The sequence below is a fragment of the Rhincodon typus genome, chromosome 3 (assembly GCF_021869965.1).
Source record: "Rhincodon typus isolate 14 chromosome 3, sRhiTyp1.1, whole genome shotgun sequence".
Taxonomy (NCBI): Eukaryota; Metazoa; Chordata; class Chondrichthyes; order Orectolobiformes; family Rhincodontidae; genus Rhincodon; species Rhincodon typus.
The window spans coordinates 20,321,461-20,345,831 of record NC_063334.1 but is presented as its reverse complement, the minus strand read 5'-3'; the positions used below and the strand labels follow the sequence as shown (position 1 = coordinate 20,345,831).

The 24,371-nt window shown below is 39.1% G+C and overlaps 1 protein-coding gene across 6 annotated transcripts in view; it reads left to right on the top strand.

Annotated features, from left to right (window-relative positions):
• Nucleotides 1–24,371, top strand: part of adgrl3.1 (adhesion G protein-coupled receptor L3.1) — a 607,182-nt gene that overhangs the window by 478,113 nt on the left and 104,698 nt on the right. For 4 of the 6 annotated variants that reach the window (XM_048595030.1, XM_048595028.1, XM_048595032.1 and 1 more), the window contains 3 exons: nt 1,420–1,523; nt 12,202–12,387; nt 19,530–19,568. In XM_048595030.1, coding sequence (XP_048450987.1) covers nt 1,420–1,523; nt 12,202–12,387; nt 19,530–19,568 — 329 coding nt within the window. The remainder of the gene's footprint in view (nt 1–1,419; nt 1,524–12,201; nt 12,388–19,529; nt 19,569–24,371) is intronic. The other 2 variants (XM_048595033.1, XM_048595031.1) reach the window with 1 other exon arrangement.

Genomic DNA, 24,371 nt, shown 5'->3' with positions numbered 1-24,371 from the left:
CCATAGTCTTTCATTTTAGATGATAATATTTTCCAGCAACTGTACTAAAAACCAGAGATTGATGAATATACTGTGACATGTACCAATCTATGAGGTGTTAACATTCAGCAGCAAATAATGTCTGCCACAATCAGATGAGTTAAATCTATTATGATTGGATAAGGAGGGGGTGAACTGGCTTCTCTCTTTTCAACCCCCTCAATTCGCTGTAACAAAGTTTTTTTTTTTTTGTTTTCGTTCACAGCTATAAAACACTTAAGTAATCGTAGTTCCAAATGAAGAAACTAATTAGAGGTTTCTCGAGTGAAAGAAAATTGAATTTTGTTACTTACCCTGCGAAAAATATTAAAATGTGGCATCAAACGCATACACAAATGCAGATATAAAGGTTAAAAAGGGGAGAATGTATGGTAAAAGAAATGGGAAGATATAGAATATGCAGTTTACAAACTCCAAAATAGAATATTTGAGGTGTTAGCTTTACCTTGAGACCATGACCAATTGATGTATCCTTCACAGTGTGACATTTATAAATATCTGAATTCTTGGTGAATGGACGTTTCTCCGATTTGCTTTTCTAAGGGGCTAAGAGGAACATAGACTGAGAGGGTCTTCTCGTGCTGTTGCTACCCAATCCATTTTCCTTCTCTGTTTCTCTGTTCATAGGCTATTGCTTGAAATACAGTTCACTTTAATATGCCCATGTCTGTCTTCAGTGTTTTTTAATAAGCAGACCACTTTCATCCCAATATAAAATCCTAGAATCATACAGTGCTGAAGAGGTCCTTTGGCCCATTGAGTCTGCACCAACAAAAATCAACATTAGTCCCACTTTCAAGAAAGGTGTGAATCAAACAGGAGATACAGATCTAAGTTTAAATACTTTTTTTTGTAATGAGACTAATTTCGGTTCAAGCAGATTCTTGCTTATCATTAGATTCATGAGGTTATCTCAACCTAGACAGGAGATCACTGTGTTCATCTTAAGTTTATCCCTTTTTAGAAAAAAGTGTTTTATTCCAAGAAAAGTCCCAGCCATTAAATACAGATGGTTAAAAATTGATAGTCAATTTAAATTGCTACTGTAATAAATCAGGGAATGGGGATGTGGAGGTGGAGGGAGGGGGTGGCGGGAGAAATTTTCAACACATTTTTCAATTTGGGTGCTTATCTAGCATCGCCCTGTTATATTACTTGGCAGAATTCTGTCACATTCTATGTTCTACATGACTTTCATGTTCTCTAGTAGATAGTTATGGAGCAGTATTGACAAAGACTAGCTAGCCACTAACTTCTTTGCCCTTATTTGATTATTTGAATCTTTATGACAAAGGAAGTACCTGAAATTTTGCTAAATGAGGGAGTTGCTAATGAAATCTATTTCCAATTATGTACTTGACAATTTTTCAATGTTTACAGGTATAGCTACCTACACATGCTTGTCACCTGAAGGACTCTGGGATCCATTAGGTCCAGATCTAAGTAACTGCAGTTCTCCTTGGATAAACTTGCTGTCGAAAAGAGTAAGTCTTCAAATTTGATGTGTTTTATTTTGTTTCATTTTGCATTCATACAGAATTTGTATTGTCATTAAGTAACCATTCGCAATTTGACATTGTTTTCTTTGCACCTTTGTTCACCATGGTTGGAATTATACAATATGGACCTTGGAGCTTTTTTTGCGGGGAAAGAAGCAGGGGAAATTATGAAGGTAAATGTAGGATGGAATCTTGTTGCAGCAAAGAATGTCCCAGTGGTGGGCCTGGAAACAAGTATGACTGACATTTGGAGCCAGGAGAACTGGCTATGTGCATCCAAACAGTGGCCAGACAATTAGTAATGCACATTTGAAAGGCTCAGCCAATGCACACAAAGTCACAGACCATGCAATTACCTTGTAATGATCAAGATCTGTTTGCCATATTTAAACTGCACCAGGACAAGCACCACTCCCTATCAGGCAACATTGTCATTCTGTCTGCCTTTCTGTCTGAGAGGGGTAACATGAGCTCGCACCGACCTCCCACCCCACCCCACCCCCACCTGCCAGACATGGATCCATGGAGAAGCAAGCCGTCACTCAGCACCCTCCCTCAATCACCTTTGCCCTTTTTCCCATTATCCTTGATCCTCATTCCATTACCTCGCTTTGTCTTTTGTGACCCTTGATCCATCATCCATCACCCTTGATCAACTGTCTGTCAACCTAGTGCCACCAACTGTCACTGTTGCCCAAAAAGGAGTACTCAAACCTTTCATTCAGGTACTCCCTTGTGTGACAAACAAGAGGCACGAAACCAACTCAGAACTTAATTAAACAAACCTTTCTTTATTTTAACTCTTTAAGTGCCAGTACTCAATACAAAACATACAAGTTTCACTTGAATTAAACACTACCCTGATTCAAGTGATGTGGCCAGCTGAGTTCTCTGTGCATGTCTCGTCTCATGGTTCTCAGTCTTCTCTGAAAGTAACTTCAGGGCACATGCTTTTCCAATGTGGTCTGGAAGCCTTCTTCTCCTCTGAGAGAAAAAAGAAAGTCTCTTTTGTTCTGTTAACTTATCTAAAATGTGCTTCGTCCCAGAAAGACCTCTGGCACTAAGCCAGTGAATTGATCAAAGCCTGATCATAATGTTCGATCTCAGCCAATGGAATTTACTGGTAAAGAGCTCCCAAATGTGTACACCATGCCATAAATGGTGACATTCCATACTCTATATTAAGGTAGCAGTGGTGCCAGTATGTCTGGAGAGCACCATGACACTTGCCTTATTTGGTCAACATAGGACACTACACGTCACAGTATGTCCTGGCCGCAGTTTAATTGAGGTCAGAGTTTAAACCAGCTTGACCAAAGTTCCCAGCATGCTTGATTGCAGCTCTTAAACAGTCTCGCAGCAATTTCTGCTCCTGGCCACCTGACCATCTCATCATTGAGCTCTGTACTTGCCTGCTGGCCCTGCTCCTTGCAAGATTAATTGGGGTGGCACGGTGGATCAGTGGTTAGCACTGCTGCCTCACAGCACCAGGGACTCGGGTTCAATTTCACCCTCGGGCAACTGTCTGTGTGGAGTTTGTACATTCTCCCCATGTCTGCGTGGGTTTCCTCTGGGTGCTCCAGTTTCCTCCCACAGTCCAAAAGTGTGCAGGTTAGGTGGATTGGCCATGCTAAATTGCCCGTAGTGTTCAGGGATGAGTGGATTAGGTGGGTTATAGGGGGATGGGTCTAGGTGGGATGCTCTGAGTGTCAGTTGGGCCAAAGGGCCTGTTTCCACACTGTAGGGATTCTATGAAATTAATGGAACAGCTCACCCTCCTCTTCCTCTGATCCAACCAAGTTCCACATATGAAGAAAGCAATTCCTGCTCCCTCCAAATTCTGCAAGAAGACCACATTGTTCCCTGCATGCCACTTTTAACCAGTCGAGAATCAGAAGGCACATGTTTCTCATTTTCGATTGATTTAATTGCAATCTGTTAACCATGTGTTTTAATAGATATACATGACATGCTTATTCTTGACTTAGTGTCAGGAACCACACTCCACTTCTAATCGACTGCCAACATACTTCCCAACTTTCATCCCACCATCAGCAAACTGATACTTCGCCTCCCACACACATAGCTGCCCCACCCACCTCGTTTTCTTATCCTGGGAGATTGACTGGATTCCGTTCATCGCCTGGGTGAGCAGCAGATTTCTGGTGAATGACTCCATCATACTTCCCCTTTCTCCAGTTGAAGAGTGCAAGATTAAAGCCATGGAAATTGCTGCATCAGTCAGTTGCAAGATGACAGCATCGAAACTCTAGATAGTTTCAAATATTGTGGATACTGGAAATCAGAAATAAATACTAAAAAACGATGAACATAACCCAGAAAATCAAGCGACTCAGTTCAGATGAAAAGTCATCAGCCTTTTTTATCTCCTCATAGTTGTTGGCAGACTTGCAGGTTATTACCAGAAATCTATTTTTATTTCAGTATAGTCTGCTCCTTGCACAGTCTTAAATGTCTATCTTAAAATATAAAGACAAAGGTGTTTTAAAATTTTGAACAAGTGGCTTCCATATTGCTTCATATAGAAATATAACTTTGAGCCAGTTGCTTAGTCTAAAACAGAGCCCCTTTAAATACATGTCACGGTTTGCTGCAGTCTGTAGAAACTTAATGAGCTGTACCATAAGCACTTCATTTTGTGGATATCTGAATACATTCAGTTCTTCTTCAGCTGTTTTTAAAAATGTTAATGTGTCATAAACATTCATCAGCGTTAAGAAGGCAATAAAATGTGGGATACAGTTTTTTCACAGATAAAAAATGAGGTGAAATTAAACTATCTGTTCTGTCTTGAATCCATATTAGTAATGTGCAGTGGTGCTGTAAATTGATTTTTATTAGAAAATGAAGACCAGATGGGACTTTTCACCATGAAGTTTTTTAGTTTGAGGTTTTGTTTTGCCTGCATGCTTTTGTGGTAATGTGGGTATAATTTGTGTCAGTTCAGTTTGTTCGCTTATTAGACCAAGATGATGAAATATTCCCTGAATGTGGGATAAATTAGTCAGGTTGTTGATAGAGTTGGAGAGGTGTTTAACTCCTGTTTGCAATGTTTGTGTTAAAGCTACAACAATAGGTAATATTTCTGCACTGGTGTATCTGACTTATTTTAAGGAAGTGGTCCAGCTTTAATAAACTGAATTTTTTTTAGTTCTAATTCCCTTGAGTAGTAGTTTTTTTTCATATTTGGTACTTGAAACTGCCAAGATCTCTCTATCTGAGATTACTGGAGTCTGTTTATATTATTTTAAAGGATGCAAGTTAAAAATCAACATTTTTATATGTTTTCATTCTCTCCTGGAAGGGGTATTCACAATTTTTTTTTTTAAAGGCAATACTATAGAAGTTGCAGACTTTAGGAAAACAAATGCTTATTGGTTAAGTGCCACTCTTGTCTTTTGTGGTACATATCGCCTCGGAGTCAAAAGGTTGTGGGTTCAAGCCCCATACCAGAAACTTTAACAAGAAATGTGATCTGACATTGCAGTGCAGTACTTAGGAATGCTGCTCACTCAACAGGGTATAAGGATCTCCCATAATGTTCTGAAGAAAAGTAGTGAAGGTGTTCTTACCAACAATTAGGCCTCAACCAACATTATTAAACAGATTCTTGAGTCATGCGTATAGTTTGGAGGATCTCACTCATTAAAATTTCATTATGTAATTTCCTATATCAGAAATAACTGTACTTAATTAGCAAAGGAAAGCCTTCTGCAAAAAAAGTGCCATATAAAGGTATATTGTTTAATTGCAACCAAGCCCAAACGGTATTTGCATGTTCTGTGCAATCAAAGTCTTTCGAAAAAAAAATGTTGTAACACTGTGGCCGTTGTTGTATATTATTGATCTGAACCAATAATCCAGAGGCCTGAACTAATGATCTAGAGTCAAACCTAGAGAATGCTGGAGAAACTCAGCAGGTCTGGCAGCATCTGTGGAGAGAGAAACAGACTTAACATTTAGAGTTTGGTACGACTCTCCTTCAAAACAAGAAGAGCTTCAGAACACACACTGAAGAAGGCATACTGAACCCGAAACATCAACTCTGTTTCTCACTCCACGATACTGCTAAGTTTTTTTTCAACAATCTGTGTGTTTGTTTCAGATTTCCAGTGTGTTGCCTTCAGTGATCAAGAGGTGTTGTGTTCATTGTTCACTATGGCACTTGGGGAATCTGTGTGTGACCATCACATTACTGGATTGTCAAAAACAACACCTGCTTCCCTTTACAACCTTTAGGGAGGGAAATCTGCTGTCTGTACCCAGTCTAGTCCCTATGTTGTCATGGCTGGATAGAGTATTGCACTGCAAATCAGGCCCTATCATTTTTGGAGTCATCACAAAAGTTTTGAAAAATGATTAAAGTACACAAAATTTCCCATTTATTTGTCAGCTGGACCTAGGCTAACAGAAAATACAGACTAGATTTCTGTACTTAATAAGAATAACTATTCACTGCAAAAGAAAAAAGATTCAAACCACGGCTGAACAACTATGAACTGGTGACTGACAGTTCCAGTTAAAACTCTAATCTGCTTCTAAAGCTCCACTCCACCTTCATTGAACCAGACAAAAAAAAAAATAGTGCTTTGGATAGAGAAAAAAATCCTGGGGAAGCAGTTCAAGTACACCATCCACCAGGTTCACTGAGAAGATTGCCAGGATGCTCTATTTTTCAATCTCTCTTCTCCAGGTTCTTTTGATCTCTTCGGTCAAGATACAGACATTTGGTACACTAACTGTAAAGTCTCTTATTCACCAGTTAAAGCAACTGACAACAGCGAATGATGAAGGAAATAATCTGGCTTTCTCCAGGCTTAAGGTATTTTACTGGAGAGAAAAGCACATCATCTGTCCTTTCAGCACATTATTGAGCTGTTTAGTCACCAAGAAGCCAATCAGATAGTTGTTGTCAGGCTGATGGCCTTTGGCAACCACAGCTGGTCATAACTCCTCAAACCAATCAGCAACCTGTTGCCATCCAAATCTCACTTTTTGTACACCTGTGGTAGTGGCCCATCTACAACTTTTCCCCCCACTGCTTAAACAAAACAGCAGCGTAAGCATAATAGGGTAAATTTCAGTAACATGCTTACTGAATATACAGCAATTCCTTCCTCGGTCCTTTTGTTTTGAACTAGTCCTTTCTCTATTTCAGTCTATGATCAAACACACAGCAAGATAAAGAAGATACAGTCTTTGCTATGTGTGACTCGATACCTACAGCAATGCGGTTAATTCTTAGCTGCCTTCTTAAATAAAAAAGCCTTGTAAATCCCTCAGTTATTTAGAGATCTGCAAAAAATTTGACTTGACCAGTTTTCAGAAAGCAATGCGATCCACAAAGTCCATCTTTTTTTTTCTCAAACTGATGCATAATACAATGTGCATAATTTTGTTTGGATAAGTATCCAACAGCGTATATGTGAATTGTGGAAAAACCAACAAATCAAGCAGCAACATACATAAAATGCATGGAAATATCAAGTAGAATTATGTAAAAACAAAAAAGATTATTACACCCTTAAACAAGAATATGATGTTTTCAGGCTTTTAACAATGTGATCTTCTCTCTGAACTATTTACCCTTTTGTGGTCGTCATAGTTGTCTATTCCAAGTATGCCAAAGGACGATCAACCACAACGTACACAAAGGAGAAAGGCATTCTAACTTTACTTGCTTCAGTTGCTTTGAAAAGTTGTATCACCGCTGATTGAATTTAATTCTCCGTTAAATCACATTTTTAATAAAAATCACCATTTCTGAGAGTCCATTCCATATGTTGATAACTTTTCAGGCAATGAACTGCTTTCTGGCATCTGTGCTAAACTTGCCTTTTGTCAGGTTAAAACACTAGCATGCCAGATTTAGATAATTCTTCATCATCCATAGTTCCAGAAGGTCCCTCGGGGCGGGGGGAGGTTTTACGTTTTTAAGGATGACACATTCAAGTTTTTTTTTAGCCCTTTCCTTTGGTTTAGGCGTTTGATGCTAGGCTGATACACCTCATCCCCACAAGACCTTGAATATCTTTTGTATGCTTCTAGATCAGAAATGAGCACAGTTTACAAGGTTGAGTCCGATGAAAGCTCTGCATTGTTTCACCATTATGTTCTGTAATTTGTATTCTACTAATTTAGCCGTCTTATGCAGCCTTCTTTATGTTTAGTTAACTAACTTGGGAGGCTGCAGAAAAGATTTACAAGTGCATTGCCAGGTCTGGAGGGTTTGAGTTATGGGGAGACGCTGAATAGGCTGGGGCTTTTCTCCCTGGAGCATCAGAGGCTGAGGGGTGACCTTACAGAGGTTTATAAAATCATGAGGGGCATGGATAGGGTGAATAGTCAGGGTTTTTTTTCACCAGGGTAGGGGAGTCCAAAACTACAGGGCATAGGTTGAAGGTGGGAGGGGAAAGATTTAAAGGGACCAAAGGAACAACTTTTTCATGCAGAGGGTGGTGCGTGTATGGAATGAGCTGCCAGAGGAAGTGGCGAAGGCTGGTACAATACAACATTTAAAAGGTATCTGGATGGGTATATGAAGAGGAAGGGTTTAGAAGGATATGGACCACATGCTGGCAAGTGGCAGTAGATTTATTTAGGATATCTGGTCAGCATGGACGAGTTGGACCGAAGGCTCTGTTTTGTGCTGTATGACTCTATGTTGTTTCACATTAACCAGGCACAATAAATGCACAGTCTTTCACCATTTTAAGTCTTTGCTATTTCATTCTTTCATAAAAGTCATATCACCTGCATCTTTATATCCAATATCAATTACCAGTACTGAGGCCTGAATATTTACACAATTGGAACTGCTTTCCATTATCACAAAAATGGCAGCAGAAACCTGAATTGTGATGTCCCATTCCTGAAACAGGCCCTCAGTATTTTCACAGTGAGGGATAAGGGTGAATTCTAACTTACACATCCATTATTCACAGAGACAACTACCTATGTTAGAATGCATCTGATCTTTCTTAGTAGAATGTTCAAAACTCAACAGAGTTCCTTCGAAGATTCAGTTCACAACATGGTTCCAGGAAAATTTTGGGAGTCATCAGGTGCCTTTTGGGATTCTTAAAAGTAGACATGTATGTGTGTAAAGAAAAAGTGCTGACATTCATTGGAACTGTCAAGAGAACTGTCAAGCTAACAGAGCACTTATAGCTTCTGGCTTTTAGAAGTAGTATTTAATCTGTATTGGCATGAGCCTGAGGATTATAATCACAGGATTATTATTTCTCCATTCTGAGGAAGGGACACTTGACCAAAAATGTTAATTCTTAATTTGTCTCCAAAGATGCTGCCAAATCTGCTGAGCTTTTCCAGCAATTTCTGGTTTTGTTTCTGATTAACAGCGTCCGCAGTTCTTTCATTTTTTTTAGTTATTATTACAGGGTTAGTGCTGTATGACTGATTTCTAACCTTTCATTTTCACTTGCGGGTCAGTTCACACTTCTTTGACAGCTCCAAGTGGATATATAATCAAACCCACCCCATCGACAAACCAAACTTTTGGGACATTTTCTTCCAGACCTCTTTATGCCCAACAGCCTCCAAACAATATGGAGGGTTGCCCAACACAGATTACATTTTCTCCTGAAGCCCCACAACAAAAATCCAGAATTCTGGAGGACTTCATCGTGGGTTGAGATCATGGAGCTGGGAATTTTCCTGACTCTATTCAGGCCTGAGTTGCACTTTTTTTCATCGGAGGTAGAGTCAGACAGATCTGACTTACCTAGTAAGAAAACCTAGTTTATCTCCTGAGTAACTATACAACTGACTCCTTAGTCACTTGCACTGACCCACACCTCTCACTCCCCTCCAGCCAGGTTCTTCCATCAGAAGATGACTCAATAAAGTCAGAAGAATACAACTTTATGTTCTTTTTCTGTCTTATCAATGTTTGAAATAGGGTCTCTGATCCTATTCCCTAAATCCCAATTGAATAGCTGCCACTTGATTGTAAGTAGGTGCATGGACAGATCTATGGAGACATTCAGATGTTGGAAAACTGTAGCTGCCTATATTGAAGAGTCATTTCTGAATGACAGAGGACTTCTGTGTGGTACTGGATGCAATATAATTGACTCTACTGTCCTATATGGATGACTTTTTAGGCCCAAAACTTCATCTGCATGAATTTCTTTTTCATAAGCTTTACCAATTCTCTTTAATTGGGCACACCTTTAAGCTGGGCAAAAAGGCCTGTTAGTTCATCTCTATTTATCCCTTGATCAAATGATCACTCAAATTGAAATGCAGCCTTCTGTGTTTCACCTGGTGTTGTTCAAATAATGGGCCTGATTTTCTGAGGAGTGGTAATCTCATGCAATTGTCACTCTGATCGTTCTGCCACAACGAAAGACCTGTACATTTCTGCCAGGAGGTTGCAATCAGGGCTCCTTCAAAAATGAGGAGCATGCTTCCTTTCTGACAGGTACCTTGTAGAGTAGAATAGTTGGGAGAATACAAACTATGTCCCCTTTTTACTTCAGTTAGCTGATGTACCCTGATATTTAAAGATTCAACATCACACACAGTCACTCTGAGAACTGCATTCAAAACGTGCATAAGTAAGGAGGGTCTAGGCCCGAAACGTCAGCCTTCCTGCTCCCCTGATGCTGCTTGGCCTGCTGTGTTCATCCAGCTCTACACCTTGTTATCTTGGACAAAGAAGGTGCCAGGTTTAGAACAGTGGAAGGGGGTGAGGTCTGGTGGCAGTGTTTGATGGGTCCTGGTTGGAGAGAGTTGTCAGTTCAGGGTCTAAGGAGTGCACAAACTCTGGGGGGAGGTAGAGCTAGCGATGCATGAACTAAGTTAGGCGTCAGTTTCATCATTACTCAGAAGTCAGACAAAGATATTTAATAGTGTGTTTTTTTTCTTGAATAACTATTTACTTAACTCCAGCAGAACCCTTCGAATTCTCTGAAATAGACAGAGACATTTAGAGGTTCCAAAACTGCTGGCATGGTGGCTCAGTGGTTAGCACTGCCTGCCTCACAGCGCCAGGGACCCGGGTTTGATTCCACACTTGGGTGACTGTCTGTGTAGAGTTTGCACATTCTCCCCATGTTCTAGTTTCCTCCCACAGTCCAAAGATGTGCAGGTTAGGTAGATTGACTATGTTAAATTGCCTGTGGTGTCTAGGGTGGGATGGTGTAGGGAGTGGGTCTGGGTGGGATGCTTCTTGGAGGGTTGGTGTGGACTCAATGGGCCGACTGGCCTGCTTCCACACTGTAGGGATTCTATGATGACTTTTTGTGAATTGTCCAGCATAATCTTCAATTTCTCAGATGATTCTCTTAGCATCATTTACAATAAAGATTTTGTCACATCCCCATCTGTAACTCCCACCTACACTGGATTGGAAAATCAGGGTCAATATTTTTTACATTATCTGTATCCCATCCTTCAACTTCATACAGAATTCTACAACACTGTTAAGAGTTTGGGCTGTGAACTTTGTTGTTGCTTCTTTATATAAAACAAGTTTGTTTTTCAACATAAATATATTTTCCTAATTGCTTGCTCTTAAATGTTTGTGTTACTTCTCCCAGACAAAAAGAAAATAAATTTAGTTAGCATGGAGTGGAGACAAAGTGGGGTTGGAGTCAGGGATGGGGTGTATGTAATTCAGATTACGTATAAGCACAGAGATGTAATCTGCCTCATTACTGCTAAAACTCATTCCACAAATGCCCCAACCTGAAAAATATTTGCAGACGTGATCTTGGAATTGTGCAATGTGTACCTCGTCTTTAGGAAAATTCACATTTAAGGACTCCAAGTATGTACCTTCAGTATTGCGACTTTGCCTTCCAGTTAGGCTATAGGCTGGACACACACAAATCAGTTTGTTGCTGTAATGTCTGTTTCATAACTTGAAATTGTTTTGCTTTAAGTAAACTAACCCGTGGAGTTAATCAATACCTGACGAGAAATTTATTATTACACCATTATCATTAACATTTCATGGTGGATGGGCCTGGAAAGCATCACACTGATGAGGGCTATCATGTTTAAACAGTAAGCAAGCAATTAATCTGCAGGTAAAATACATGGTCAACAGTATTGAATTGTGCTGAAGTACATGAGACCTCCTTCAATGTCTTTGTTCATAAGTGAGTCAGAGTGTGTTGAAGATACACAGATTATTAGCAAGCAGACAAATCCCTTTTGAAAGGCCAGTTTAACTCATTTGAGAAAGATATGTGATCGGGGCATGTGACAGATTAATACCAAGCAACAGAGATGAAAGACATATCGTTAGAATGTCCACAAAATTCCATTGTTTAAATTAGATCACAAAAGACCTCCAAACAGAATTTAGATGTTCAGACCTATGGTTTATAGATTTGAAAAAGAAGACTGCAGATATTTGACACATGAGGATTGATAGCGAAAGAACAAACATATCCTTCACAGATATGGACCACATTAGAGGACCAATTCAGATTCAAAATAAATTTTGGTATTCATTGACTAGTATTAATGTCATTTAGACAGAATTGTGTAGAGTGCATAGATAAATTGGTGACCAAATGTACAGAAGAAGGCTCATTATATGATTTTTTTCCAGACTGGAAGCGAGCAATGTATCTTTTTAAGATGATGTGCCTTTTTAAAATCACAGGTTCGATCCGGGGAGGCTGCTGCCAATATTGCTCGAGAACTTGCAGAGCAGACAAAAAGTCTGATTCATGCTGGCGATATTTTATTCTCTGTCAAGCTCATGGAACAGTTAGTCGATTTGCTCAACATGCAACTTCGTAACCTAACTCCAGGTGGAAAAGACAGTGCAGCTCGGAGCCTGAACAAGGTAGGAAATCTACATCTTTGCATTGGTTTTATTCAGTTCTCCTGTTTTTTTTTATCCTGTGATTCATTCTGAATTGGATGGGACCATTGGTACATTAGGTGGAAAGACATAGGGGAAGCCTTTGTTATTGGAAGGTATTGTCACCTTCAATTTCCCTAGTTTATGTGTTGTTCAATGGGCTAATTGAAAAATCTGTAATAATGTGCTCAGACAAATGCAGCAGAATTACTTGAGAGACATTATTTTCATATAGCTTAATTTTCAGGCAAATTCAAAATACCATGAGATCGTTTGTTTTTTTTCTTGAATATTGTCCTTTGCTACAATATTTAAGGGGATTGTATTTGTCTAATTTTCACATGCTTTTGGATTTTAGACTGATACTCGGTTCCTTTTTAAAATCAGGCCTAAAGTTAACACTCACCTTAAGTCATTTGTATTTATATGCAAGCTGCTTCTGTCTCCCATAAACCAACTAATTGCACTGCCCACTTGAGGGTTCTTATACAGCTGAAACATATTTAAGTTGGGCTTTAACCCTTCTGATTTAAGATTGGTGCCAAGGATTTAATTTCCTGTGGTGGCTTTACTTAACGTAAACATGTAAAATTCCTTTGTGCGTTCTCTAAACTATGTAACAATTGCATAAAAGTAGCACAAAAAGGAAAGCTTGTGAAAACTTGTAAAGTAATGCAGTGTCAGAGGAAATTAAGCTCCTGGGAGCTCAACTGTTTTGCTTTTCTTTAAATAATTAGTTGATATCAATACATCACTTTTATGAAACTACAGTGCACATTAAAGTGGGACACCTGTATCTTATCCATGAGGTTGGCAGCAAATTGTCTAACTGCAATGAGATGACAGTGGGGTCTGCTTAGTTTACACAGCAGGAGAGCAATATTGGTCTGCTGTCCCCCTGACTCCTGCACAGCAGAATGCGGACCTCTTATGACTGTCCTGACTGCACATTGCAACATGGATTTACAAAGTGCTTTTGGGTAAAGGAACCAGTTAAGCATTGAAAATGCATCTACATTTCCCATTCTACTGGCCTACATCAAGGAAATACCTTTTAAAAACCGCCTTTCCTCTTTCACAAACCTGCAGATTTTAAATGGAGAGATAATACAGCGACAAAAGAATTAAGCAAGGTTCCAAATCGTGGACGAGAATCTTATTCTCAGGATGCGACTAAGTATACTGATATGTTATGCCAACAAAGTTTAGAATTGTGATAGCCAAGTGGAATGTTGAATTCTACATTCATTAATAAAAGTGCTGTGATTGAGGAGGAACCGATATGATGACAGTCTTCTGGGTATTGCGCAGTTTTCTGTCGAAGAAACACTGATTTCCTCCAGTGCAAGAAAGTTTATTGCAAAATGTCAAAAGCTCTCAACAATCTTGCTCGGGGCAGGAGTTCAACTATCTTGTTGCCATGTGGATTTTAAAAAGTGTTTCTTTGCAGCATTTCATTAAACTTATTCTGACCTTTTTAGATATTCCATTTTAAATGGTGTGTTTAAGTAGTGACTGACTTGCAACACTGCATCGGATGTTTGCTCAAAATACCATTTGGTACAGTAGAGTAACCTGCATATCCAATTTACAACGCTGAATGATATTGATGTTCAGTGACCAGGTATTAAAATTGTCCATAATGTCAGCATTTATGTTTATAAAATCTTAAGTGCATGTTAAAACAAACAGACTTTCTGTACGATCAACAGCAAACTAGTTTGGTGCTTAATGATGTATACTTAAAAGCTTGAAAAAAAATTAACACTAAGAGTCAATGCAGTTATTCATTTGCAGTGGATTTGGTTAGAGCTGAAGAATAAGTTGCAAACAGTTGAGGCTGATGAATAATGAGCCAGAATGGCCCTTCAAATGAAGATATCACCTTCCTGGCAGCAAATAAATATGATTAAAATCAGTCATTTTGACCTAACATAACAGTCTGGCCGCCAAGGCAACAAAGGATAATATTGTAGAAAGTTACTCCTACCCTTGGTTTCTGTAAGCCAAGAGTCACTATCCTGAATACCTCAAAGCAGTTGTTCATGTTGAAGGAGGCTGTCATCCATCAGACAGGTTGTTGTTGATCAACATAGCTTTCTTCAACTGGGCAAGCTGCCTCGTAGGCCACATGGTTGTTAAAGTCATCATACCTTTTTCAGCCTAATAGTGGAGGGTAGCAATATGGGTACTGAGAGTCAAAACATCGTGAAGGAATAGCCAATCAACATGGCAGTGTGTTGGAAAATAGAAAAAAAAAGTGAAAAAAAAAAAGACAGAGGTCTACCTGAATGCAGACAGCATCCAGATGAAGGTAGATGAGGTGGTGGAATAAATACAGCCAAATATGTATGATATAGTAGCCATTATAGACATACAGTTACAGGGACTGAAAGGTGACCAAGGCTGGGAACTGAATATTGATACATATTTGACATTGGAAATGATGGCAAGAAAATAAAAGGAGATGGTGTGGCTCTGCAAATAAAGGATTAGATCAGTATAGTAGTGAGATATATTTCTTGTTTCAGAAGATCAAAATGTAGAATTGGTTGCAAAGTGAAAAAAACAGGACTAGTCTAAGTACTTTCTAATTTGGATTGTGTTCTCTGGGTATGCTGTGGGACAGAGTATAAATCAAGAAATAATGTGGGCTTTTAAGAAATGCTCTGTAGTAATCATGGATTTTTCAAAAGAAAAAAATCTTTATATCGATTGGACTAAGCAAATTGGCAAATATAATGAGTGGAGTATCTGGGATAGTTTCTTAGACAGTTATATTTGGAACCAACCAGACAACAAGTTATTTTAGATGAGGGAATGTGTAGTGATGTAGGATTAATTAACAATCACACAGTAAAGGGTTCTCCAGGGAAGAGAATTTCACATTTATTTTGAGGGTGAGAAATTTTGATTTGAACCTTAAGCCTAAGTAAGGGAAATTAGAAAGGAACGACAACAGTCAGTGGATGCCAAAATTAATCTATGCTGCTACACAACTGAAGCTGAAGTAAAGGAAAATGGCACACACCCTGATGACATTCTGCTTCTTCCAAATCTTCTGATGGTCACCTACTTAGTGTCCTGATCCTTCACTGCCTGTGAAGTGACTGCCTCCTGAAAGATGTGATGCAGAGAACTCAGTCTCCGTATTGCTCCATAGTGACTCACAGTTTCCCCTCAAGCTGAGAAACCCTGAGTTGAAAGTCAAGCAACTGGTGGCATTGTCTACAGACATGATCCGAAAAAACATAAAAAGAACATTGTTTAAATAACTTTTAATTAAAGCCTCTAGACCATTCTCTGCTCATAATGTGTTATTTAGTCATTGCAGTATACTTGCCCAGATTGTTATTTTTAATTTCCTGCCTCCTGGTTTAACCTGTGACCACATTTACAATGTGGGTGAAAATAAGACATGAGAGAAAATCTCACCTCATATATGACTCTATACACGGTCCAATTTGAAGTTAGTGGAAGACTGCTGTTCTCATTGGAACCCTTGAGATGATTGTGACAAATGATTTAGGATGCTCCAACCCATGAACATCTCCATGTTTTAGCACTTTAATTGATGTTGGAGCAACATTAACCCTGCATTAACAAGTCAATAGAGTCTGGCTTAATGATTAAAATATGAGGCTTTGTTAAAATATGAGTGTGTTTGACTTAACTTCACACCTCCCTGTCTGAGTCCAAACTTGCTCTGGGATCATACTCTAATTTTTTATTTGTTCAGTTAATATTGTGCATGTTTTAACAGCAGAGTGCCTGTTGTGTCTAAGATTACAGGCCATAAATGATTTTTGTGAGTTTGCCAGTCCTCAGGAACATAAAACAGCAATATATGCCTTTCCAGCTACATTTTCCATGGAAAGTTCCTGGTTTCCATTGAGTTGTCTGTATTCCTGCCATTGGGAAAGAAGAGTAGGTTATTGGGGTTAGATCTTTCATTTATCTGAACCTGTAAGCAATGAGCAATAGGGAATTTGCAGATATCTAGATGAAGATGATGTCAATTTTTAAATATAAAATTTTCTTCAAATAATTGAACATTCATTGCAAAGTGAATGAATAAAAAAAAGTATATGATGAAATTTACGTTGTACTTACAAAGTGTGTGATAGCAAAGTGTTCTAATCCACAGTTTTCATGAAAAAGCTGAATGAAGTTCAGATATACCACTGGTTAATATTTTCATAAAATGCTTTCATTGCAATTGATGAAAATGGAATTTGACATGTTTGGTCAGTATAGTGGGCCCCTTGTTATGACATTGTTTTCAAAGTGTTGACTCCTATGGTTATCACTTATTTTCTGGCCTTTTCAGTTGCATAAAAATCATCAACAACTCAGCAAACTTATTCATAGTCCAGTATATCAGACAAGACATTTGTGGATGGTGTGATGTCACTCATTAGTCCAGATGCTAAATTGAAATGCTGTCCCATCTAGCAATTTTTCTGCACTGTCCACTGCCCCATGTACAAGTTGAATGTGACCTCCTTGCTCTAATATCTTATCCTGTCATTAATCATCTGAAATACTGTAAGCTTTATTTGGTGCCATCTCAGCTTGTCCTACCATTTTCAATGATTGATGCACAAATGCATCCAGGTCAGTCTGCCCCGAACCACCTCTAGAGTTTAAAAGTCTATATTTAATACCACCTCTCCATGTTCCTCTTATCAAAACAAATCACATCAGATTTCTCTGCTTCGAATTTAATCTGCTACCTGTCCACTCAGTCCACCAACTTACTAATGTCTTTTTGACGTTCTACGTTTGTACCCCTCACAGTTCACAACATTTATAAGCTTTGTATCATCTCCAAATTTTGAAACTGTGTACTGTATACTGAGATATAAATCATAAATATATGTCATAAAAACAAGGGATCTAATACATATTCCTGGGTATCTTCTCTACAGTCCCAAAATCCCCCTCCATCCCAAAAAAAAATCCATTAACAACTGTTTCCAGTCACCCAGAAAATTTCAAATCCATGTTACCATTGTTCATTTAATCTCATGAGTTCTAACTTTGCTTACATGTCTTTAGAGCAGCTCTGTATCAAACACCTTTTGGAAACCCATGTGTACACTACATGATACCCTTGTCCTCATCAACCCTTGAACAAGGCACATAATGCACATAAGGAACGCATTTTCTACAACATTTCTGTTTCTGTCCATATGTGCACAAATACTTGAGGTCCATGATTCGATTGAGTGTACCTCTGCAAAACTTCCTAACTATATTAGTTTCAACTCCAAATATACACAGTCAACGTGAACTAGCAAACATTTTATGTACAAAACCTTTGCAAATAGTGATCTAAATGTTTTTTTTTCTTGCAAAATGACCATCTTAGCAATTTCATAAGAGATATGACTCGCTTTCAGATGTGACCTAAAGCTCTTTAATTAACAATGTGATATACAAAATAGTGAAGAGAAAATTCATGGGGTGGTTTCAATCAGTTTCCACTTCATTCTCTGTAAACGCTGCGGATTATGACAAACCAAAATTATTCTTTTTTTAATGACATTGAACATAACGTGTTAATTTGCATTTTAAATGGTGTATTGACTACATTTGCAGCTATTTCTTATTTTGAACCTTTTCATACTGGACGCAAGCTTGAGTAACCAAACTGGCCTATTGTGTGCAGGAGGTATTAGAGCTGTGATTGTTGAGAACCATTTTCAAGTTGATTGACTTGTGAATCTAGTTAATTCAACATTCATCTACGTCATGTTGCAAGGCTATGTGAATTCATTGTGTTTCATTGTACAACTAATGGACATTTTTGTTCCACGGTTCCAGAATGTCTCAGAAAAAGGCTATTAACTTACTCAAACATAAAAGGTTAACGATAAAGCTGTTAATATTGAATTATGTGCTCAGAGTTCATTGTTTCAGCTTAGTTATTTTCATACTTTACACTTTAGTCATAAATTCTTCCCTGCCACATGTCTGCACCTTCTGCCTCTTTTAACTCGGACAAAGGCTCAGATATTCAGGTTTCCGGATGGTTGGAGACTGGATGTACCCCAGCCCCAGATTGCACAACAGGACCCCATGGAAGTTCCAATGGAAGGAGTCTGTGGTAATTGCCTGTATGACCCTGCAAAAGAAAGAGTCAGACTGAGCAGAGCTAGAGACTTCAGATGGTACAAAAATAGATGGATATTTACCTGAGAAATGTTAGACAGGAGAAAACCTAGTCAAATTCCTGGATAGCTACATGACTTGACTCGACTTGCAACATCCACCACGATCCCTCCATCCTGACTCAACTTGACTAGCACAGATCTGACAAACCCTCCCAACTGACCCACCTGCTACCTTATGTCTCTTCCTATCTGACACTCTACATTATCTACAACTCTACCCACTTACCTTACTCCCCTATTCCCGTTTACACTTACCTTCTCTCCATAGCTTTTCAAAGAATCTTTGGGACATTTGAAGTGTTGCTGGAATGTGGAAGTTAGTGTTGTAGGAGGGGGGCATGGCTTCTGTGAAGATTCTCTGCTGTCGTTCCCGCCAAGGTTTGCAGCAGTGAGTCAATTCTGAAGAACCCTCCATTCACTCAGAAAAGCCGGAGGAAGGTAAGCATTTTTGGTCTAATCAGAGTTGGAAATAGGGACCTGATCCTGATTGAAATATCTGGGCCAAGGATTCAATCAAATGGATTGAAGTGATTGATGAACACAGACTAGAACATCTTGGTGTAGTTTGAACCATCTTTGTTAAATGGACTGCAGAAACTGCAATTATGTATGTTTTGGAACTCTGTAGTGGGAAGGAATTAAACCCTGTAACTTAAACTGAGGTAATCTGGTTTCTTCATGTAATTGAAGTGTAGGACTGGAAGAGCAAATTAAATGTACAGTACTTCTAATTATGTTGAATGTCAAACAGGATAATTTAGCATGAACAAAACAATGAAGAGGCTCACAGGCTGAGATGTTTTTACAATTGATTCTGTAATGTTGGTTTTTTTCTTCCTGTTGTGCACTCAAAGGTAAAACTCGTGTTTTTTTTTCTCTTTTCCTGTTTTCATTAACTTTCCAATATTCTGTGTTTTATTGATAATGCTGGCTCTATGGATTCAGCTTCAGAAAAGAGAGCGCTCTTGCAGGGCCTACATTCAGGTAACTTAGCCACAGTTTTATTTCTCCATGCATATTCACCATTTAAAGAACCTTTTGTGCAATGACATTTTTCCTGTGCTTTGTGTCTCCCTGAGGCTTGCTGGCTGTTAAATTATCTGCTTTAATTTATTGCACTGTAGGTTGGCTCATGGAATTAGACATAAGGTGTTTGTTTTCCCTTCCTCTAAGCAGGCCATTCTCTGCATGCTGGTGCCCTTGGTAATGGCTTCAGTCCCATAAAGTGAGGTATCATAGCAGCAAAAAAAAATAATAATTTGCGCTATTCGCAAAAGCCCATCTGGTGCTGCTGGCAGTTTCCTGTTACGATGGCCTGGCAATACTATGAACGGTTTTTCAAAGTATGGATACTTTTAAACATGAAAATCTGTGCAAAAATCAAAAAAACATGAAATATTTTACAGTGTAATACCTGTAGGGAAATTACCTTCCATCCTTTATTTGCACACTAATTGTTGTAATTGCTTTAATATTAAAAGGTTAATCGCACTGAATCTCTTTGCATAAGCACTCAGAGCAGTCAATAAGTACAAGTGGTCATGGCTTCAGCTGTGCTGATTGCACAAAAGGTAGCATAAGATGATGGTGTGCAGCTATTTTACACTGTGACAGCTATTGCTGCACACCGTCATCTGGCTTGGATTGGTTGGTGGAAGAGAAGGTGATTCTGTCGTGAAATGATCTGGCCCTGCTTCTGTGATGATCTTGTTTACTATTGAGCTCCATGCCCCTTTGACAGGGAGGGGAATATTGAATCAAGAGATTCTTGCTTGACCACTACCCATCGACTACTGGCCTTGCTCGAAAATGCCTGCTGTGGACATCAGTTGAGGATGTGTTTCAGTCCAGCTGTAGTGACACTGGCAACTCTGATGATTCAGGATTAAAAACAGTTGCTTTGTCACCCTCCAGGACCCTGCCAGTGCCATGTATTTGAGTGCACACAGAATAGGAGAGAACGATTCAGAGAAAATGTAGGAATGGTCTCCCAGGAGAGCAGAGGAGCAGCTTGAGTTTGCATGGTCTTCTGCCTCCCCACTGACATCAAAGTTCTCCTTCAGGGAAGGGTGCATGCTACAGAGAATGAAGGTGGATTGCCCCCAGTGTGGTATGCTTCTTGCTTATAGATTTCCAGTGTAGATAGCACATTATCAGCAAACTCAAGGATAACAACACTATTCCAGCATTTATTGGTAAAATCCCTTGTGTCTGTTTTTTGAGCTAACCAGCAGTACCTGTGAGCAGAATTACATTTTGATAAGCTGTGCTTTGCCTGATCCCCTGCTGTCATTTTGCCATGTAACCTTTTACAACAACGTCATTTAACAACGAGCTAAAACCTAGAATGAGAGGAGTTGTGTGGAGGTAGTCCACCAATCCAGCTGGAATTTGCTTATTATTTTTCCTCAATGCATCAAAATAAAGTCCATATGCAAGAAACTGCATCATCAAATAACTGTTCTTCAGATTAATATTGAAATATCAGCACTTGAATACAAATGATTTTCTTTTTGAATGATTCTATTTATTTTTATGTTACAACTTCTCGTCTCAAGCGCCCCCAAAATCCAATTTGGGTAACACTTGAGTCCACTAAACTCAAAATATGTTGGGAATACAGAGGGTTATTAATTGGGGTAAACTGAAGAGTAATAGGTACCAGAACAAATTGTACTGAAACACAAAAGATCTTCATTTTGTATTGTGCCTCTGCCTTGACTGATGTAAAAGATCATTTTAATGTTAAATGAAAGACGAATTAATGAGGATGCTGTTTTCTTGTTTGGCCATTGAATTGGCTGTTTGTTGAGGTGTTCTGTGGTGCATGACAAACAACTTTCAGAATCCTCTAATTAACTTTGCCTTTTTGACTTCTACTATCATCCTGTGAGGGCCCATTTGGCTTGACATCCTTTTTAAACTGATTGGAATAAATTGGCAAGCTCGATACCTGCGTGCTGAGTACTAAGATAACTGGAATAGCGTCAGAGAATGAGGCAGAATGGCAATAAATTTATTAATTACAGAAATAATAATTGTGTTTAAGTCAAATATGGAGTATATTTTCAGATTTGATCTACAGCTGTTGAGCCTATAGGTACTAAATGTCAAGTGATTTGATTATCTCGCTGATATTAAAATTGTAAACAGTGATCTCAAAGAATAAAGGCTAGTGCTGGTCACTGAAATTATGCATTGATGCTGGTGGTTCCATGGAAATGTGTTTTGAGTAATAACGGAATGGGAATGTTCAACGGAATAGGAAATTTGAAGAGCCACGTCAAGTGTTTCCACAAGGGGCGTTACTTTCAGATTATCTGTGTTGTGTAAGGAAATAGCTCTGGAAGAGTTCATATTGAAGTTGCGTTATGTCCACCCAATCAGATAATGTCACACAGTCTTTGGTTCGAGATTGGGAGTTCCGTCATGGTCTTCATATGGGTTAAATGTATTCTGAACCACTCCTGAGAGTTCCTTAATGATTATGCCTAATTAGAGATGTAAAATGTACTTACTACTGTCATGCAAATATCCTTTTTGTTAAATAAGACAAGCAATTCTTCAGTTTAGACTTACCGTTGTCTATCCTCTGCTATTGATGATAGGACAGATCTCGGGCACAGTGTAGACAAAGTGGCAGTGATCTACTTCAAAAAACCTCCCTGTGGTGCCAGTAATTAAGGCAAATACCACCATCAGTATTACCAGTTTCTGTTGCAATTTGGTTTACTATTTTGTTTTTTTTCTCTCTCGAGTTGCTTTGTGCCTTTTTGGAAATCCCCGTTCTTAATCTGAAATGGTAAAAATAAGAAATCACTTTCCAGAGCTAATGGCACATTTTGGACTGTTTCCTGAAGTTGTCTTACATTGGCCCAAATTGTTCTCATTTGCTAATAAAATTTTCCAAAATCAGAACATAATGTTAAACCATTAATCAAGAGATACCAGTGTGCAGGAAAATGCTGTCGTACGTAACATGCACATGTATATACACATACACTTACATAAGCAAGCCAGAAAATGGTGCAACCATCAGAATTAGAAATTGCCAGGAAAACTCAGCTGGTTTGGCAGCATCCGCGGAGAGAAAGCAGAGTTGATGTTTTGGCTCCAGTGACCCTTCTTCAGAATTGATTGTAGGTAGGAAAAGGTTGGTACGTATGCTGGAAAAGGGGCAGGGGGGGGTGAAAGAGAAAACAATAGGTGGAGATGGAGCACAGAGAGAGAAAAAAAAACAGTTGGGCAGACAAAGGAATGGGTAAAGGTCAGCCTAGGAGAATAAATAGCTGTTAATGGGGATTGTTATTGTCTGACAATTTATTGTCTGTTTATGGTAGCAGCTCATGTGAGGACAAGCCCTAGTGTGTGGGGTTTGGGGTAAGGACATGATAGAAGGAGCTCAGGCAGACCCTAAAACTATTGAGTTCAATATTGATTCCAGAAGGTTGCAGGATTCTCAAGGAGAAAGTGAGGCATTTTTCCAGCTTGCACTGAGGTTCACTAGAACACTGTAGCAAACCCGAGACAAAGATTTTGGCCAGCAAACACAGTGGTGTGTTGAAATAGCAGGCAATTGGAAGGTGAGGGTCATTTCTGTGGGCAGATAGTATGGTTTGGCAAAATGGTCACCAGTTCTGCGATTCGTCTCTTCAACATAGAGGAAACCACATTTGTAAACAGCAAATACAATAGATTAGATTACCCATCATGAGAGGTCTGAGGGTAGTAATGTACTCACTGGGCTGGATAGATCAGGAGGGAGTACATTGTTTAACCCTAATGTTTTGCTCCAGGATTAAAACAGTTGGTCTCTCATCAACACTCGTGGATTTCCTTTGGTGTTCTTCACAGTGAATTTTAGGATGTGTCAACACCAAGAAGATATCCCTTAGAAAATAATTGATTGCCTTTGACTTGTTCTCAGAAACAAAAATGAAAATCTATCTCTCAAATTAGTGAAACCTTTTCTCATTTGCCATCTTTACCTCTTTTTAATGATTGTGCCCCTTCTTGTTTGTCAGTCTTAATCTTTTTTTCTTGATGACTCTGACTCGTTACTTTAATAATGCATTATCATTTTTTTGAGAGAGAAGGTAGTTGTGACTGTTAACTTAGAGAGGCCTTGGGTAGGAGCCGTAAGTAAGAGAAAGCTTTGAAAATGGAAGAGAGTGGGAGTCCGGAGCACCATATCCAGGAATAGTCAGAAATATGGTTGCAGTTGCTCAGTGGTAGGAACACTGGGCCAGCTAGAGAGTAGAAGCACAGGGAAGTATCTGCATTGTTCTGTTGGAGCACTGAGGAGGCAGCAGACATATTGAAGCCAAAAAGTACAAAGAGAAGCTAGAAATTGAATGCTATTAGGAATGCAAGAGCATAAAGTGAGAAAGGTAAATATTGGCCATGCAAAAGGTGGAAGGACTAAAAGCACTAAAAAGGAAAACTGGCACTATGTTCTGAGAGCATGGGGTGGGAGCTTCTGAATTCATACCGAGAGCTGCTTGGGGAAGATGTATGTGTTCCAGTTGCGGGTGTGCTGCTGGTCCTGAATGCTGATACAGCAGTGGAAAAATCCAGGTGTCAGCATAGACACTGACTTGATGCAGAGAAAAAATGTTGTGGCAGAAGAAGCTACAGAATAGACAGGATAATTTGGTTGAGCGATAACTGGCTGAGAATTTCCAGGCCAGAATGAGCTATAGCTTGTTAGCAAGAGCCAAGGGCGTGGTTTAATTACCATTGCATAAACAAATCCATGCATGGAGCCAACATATCGATAAGGAGACA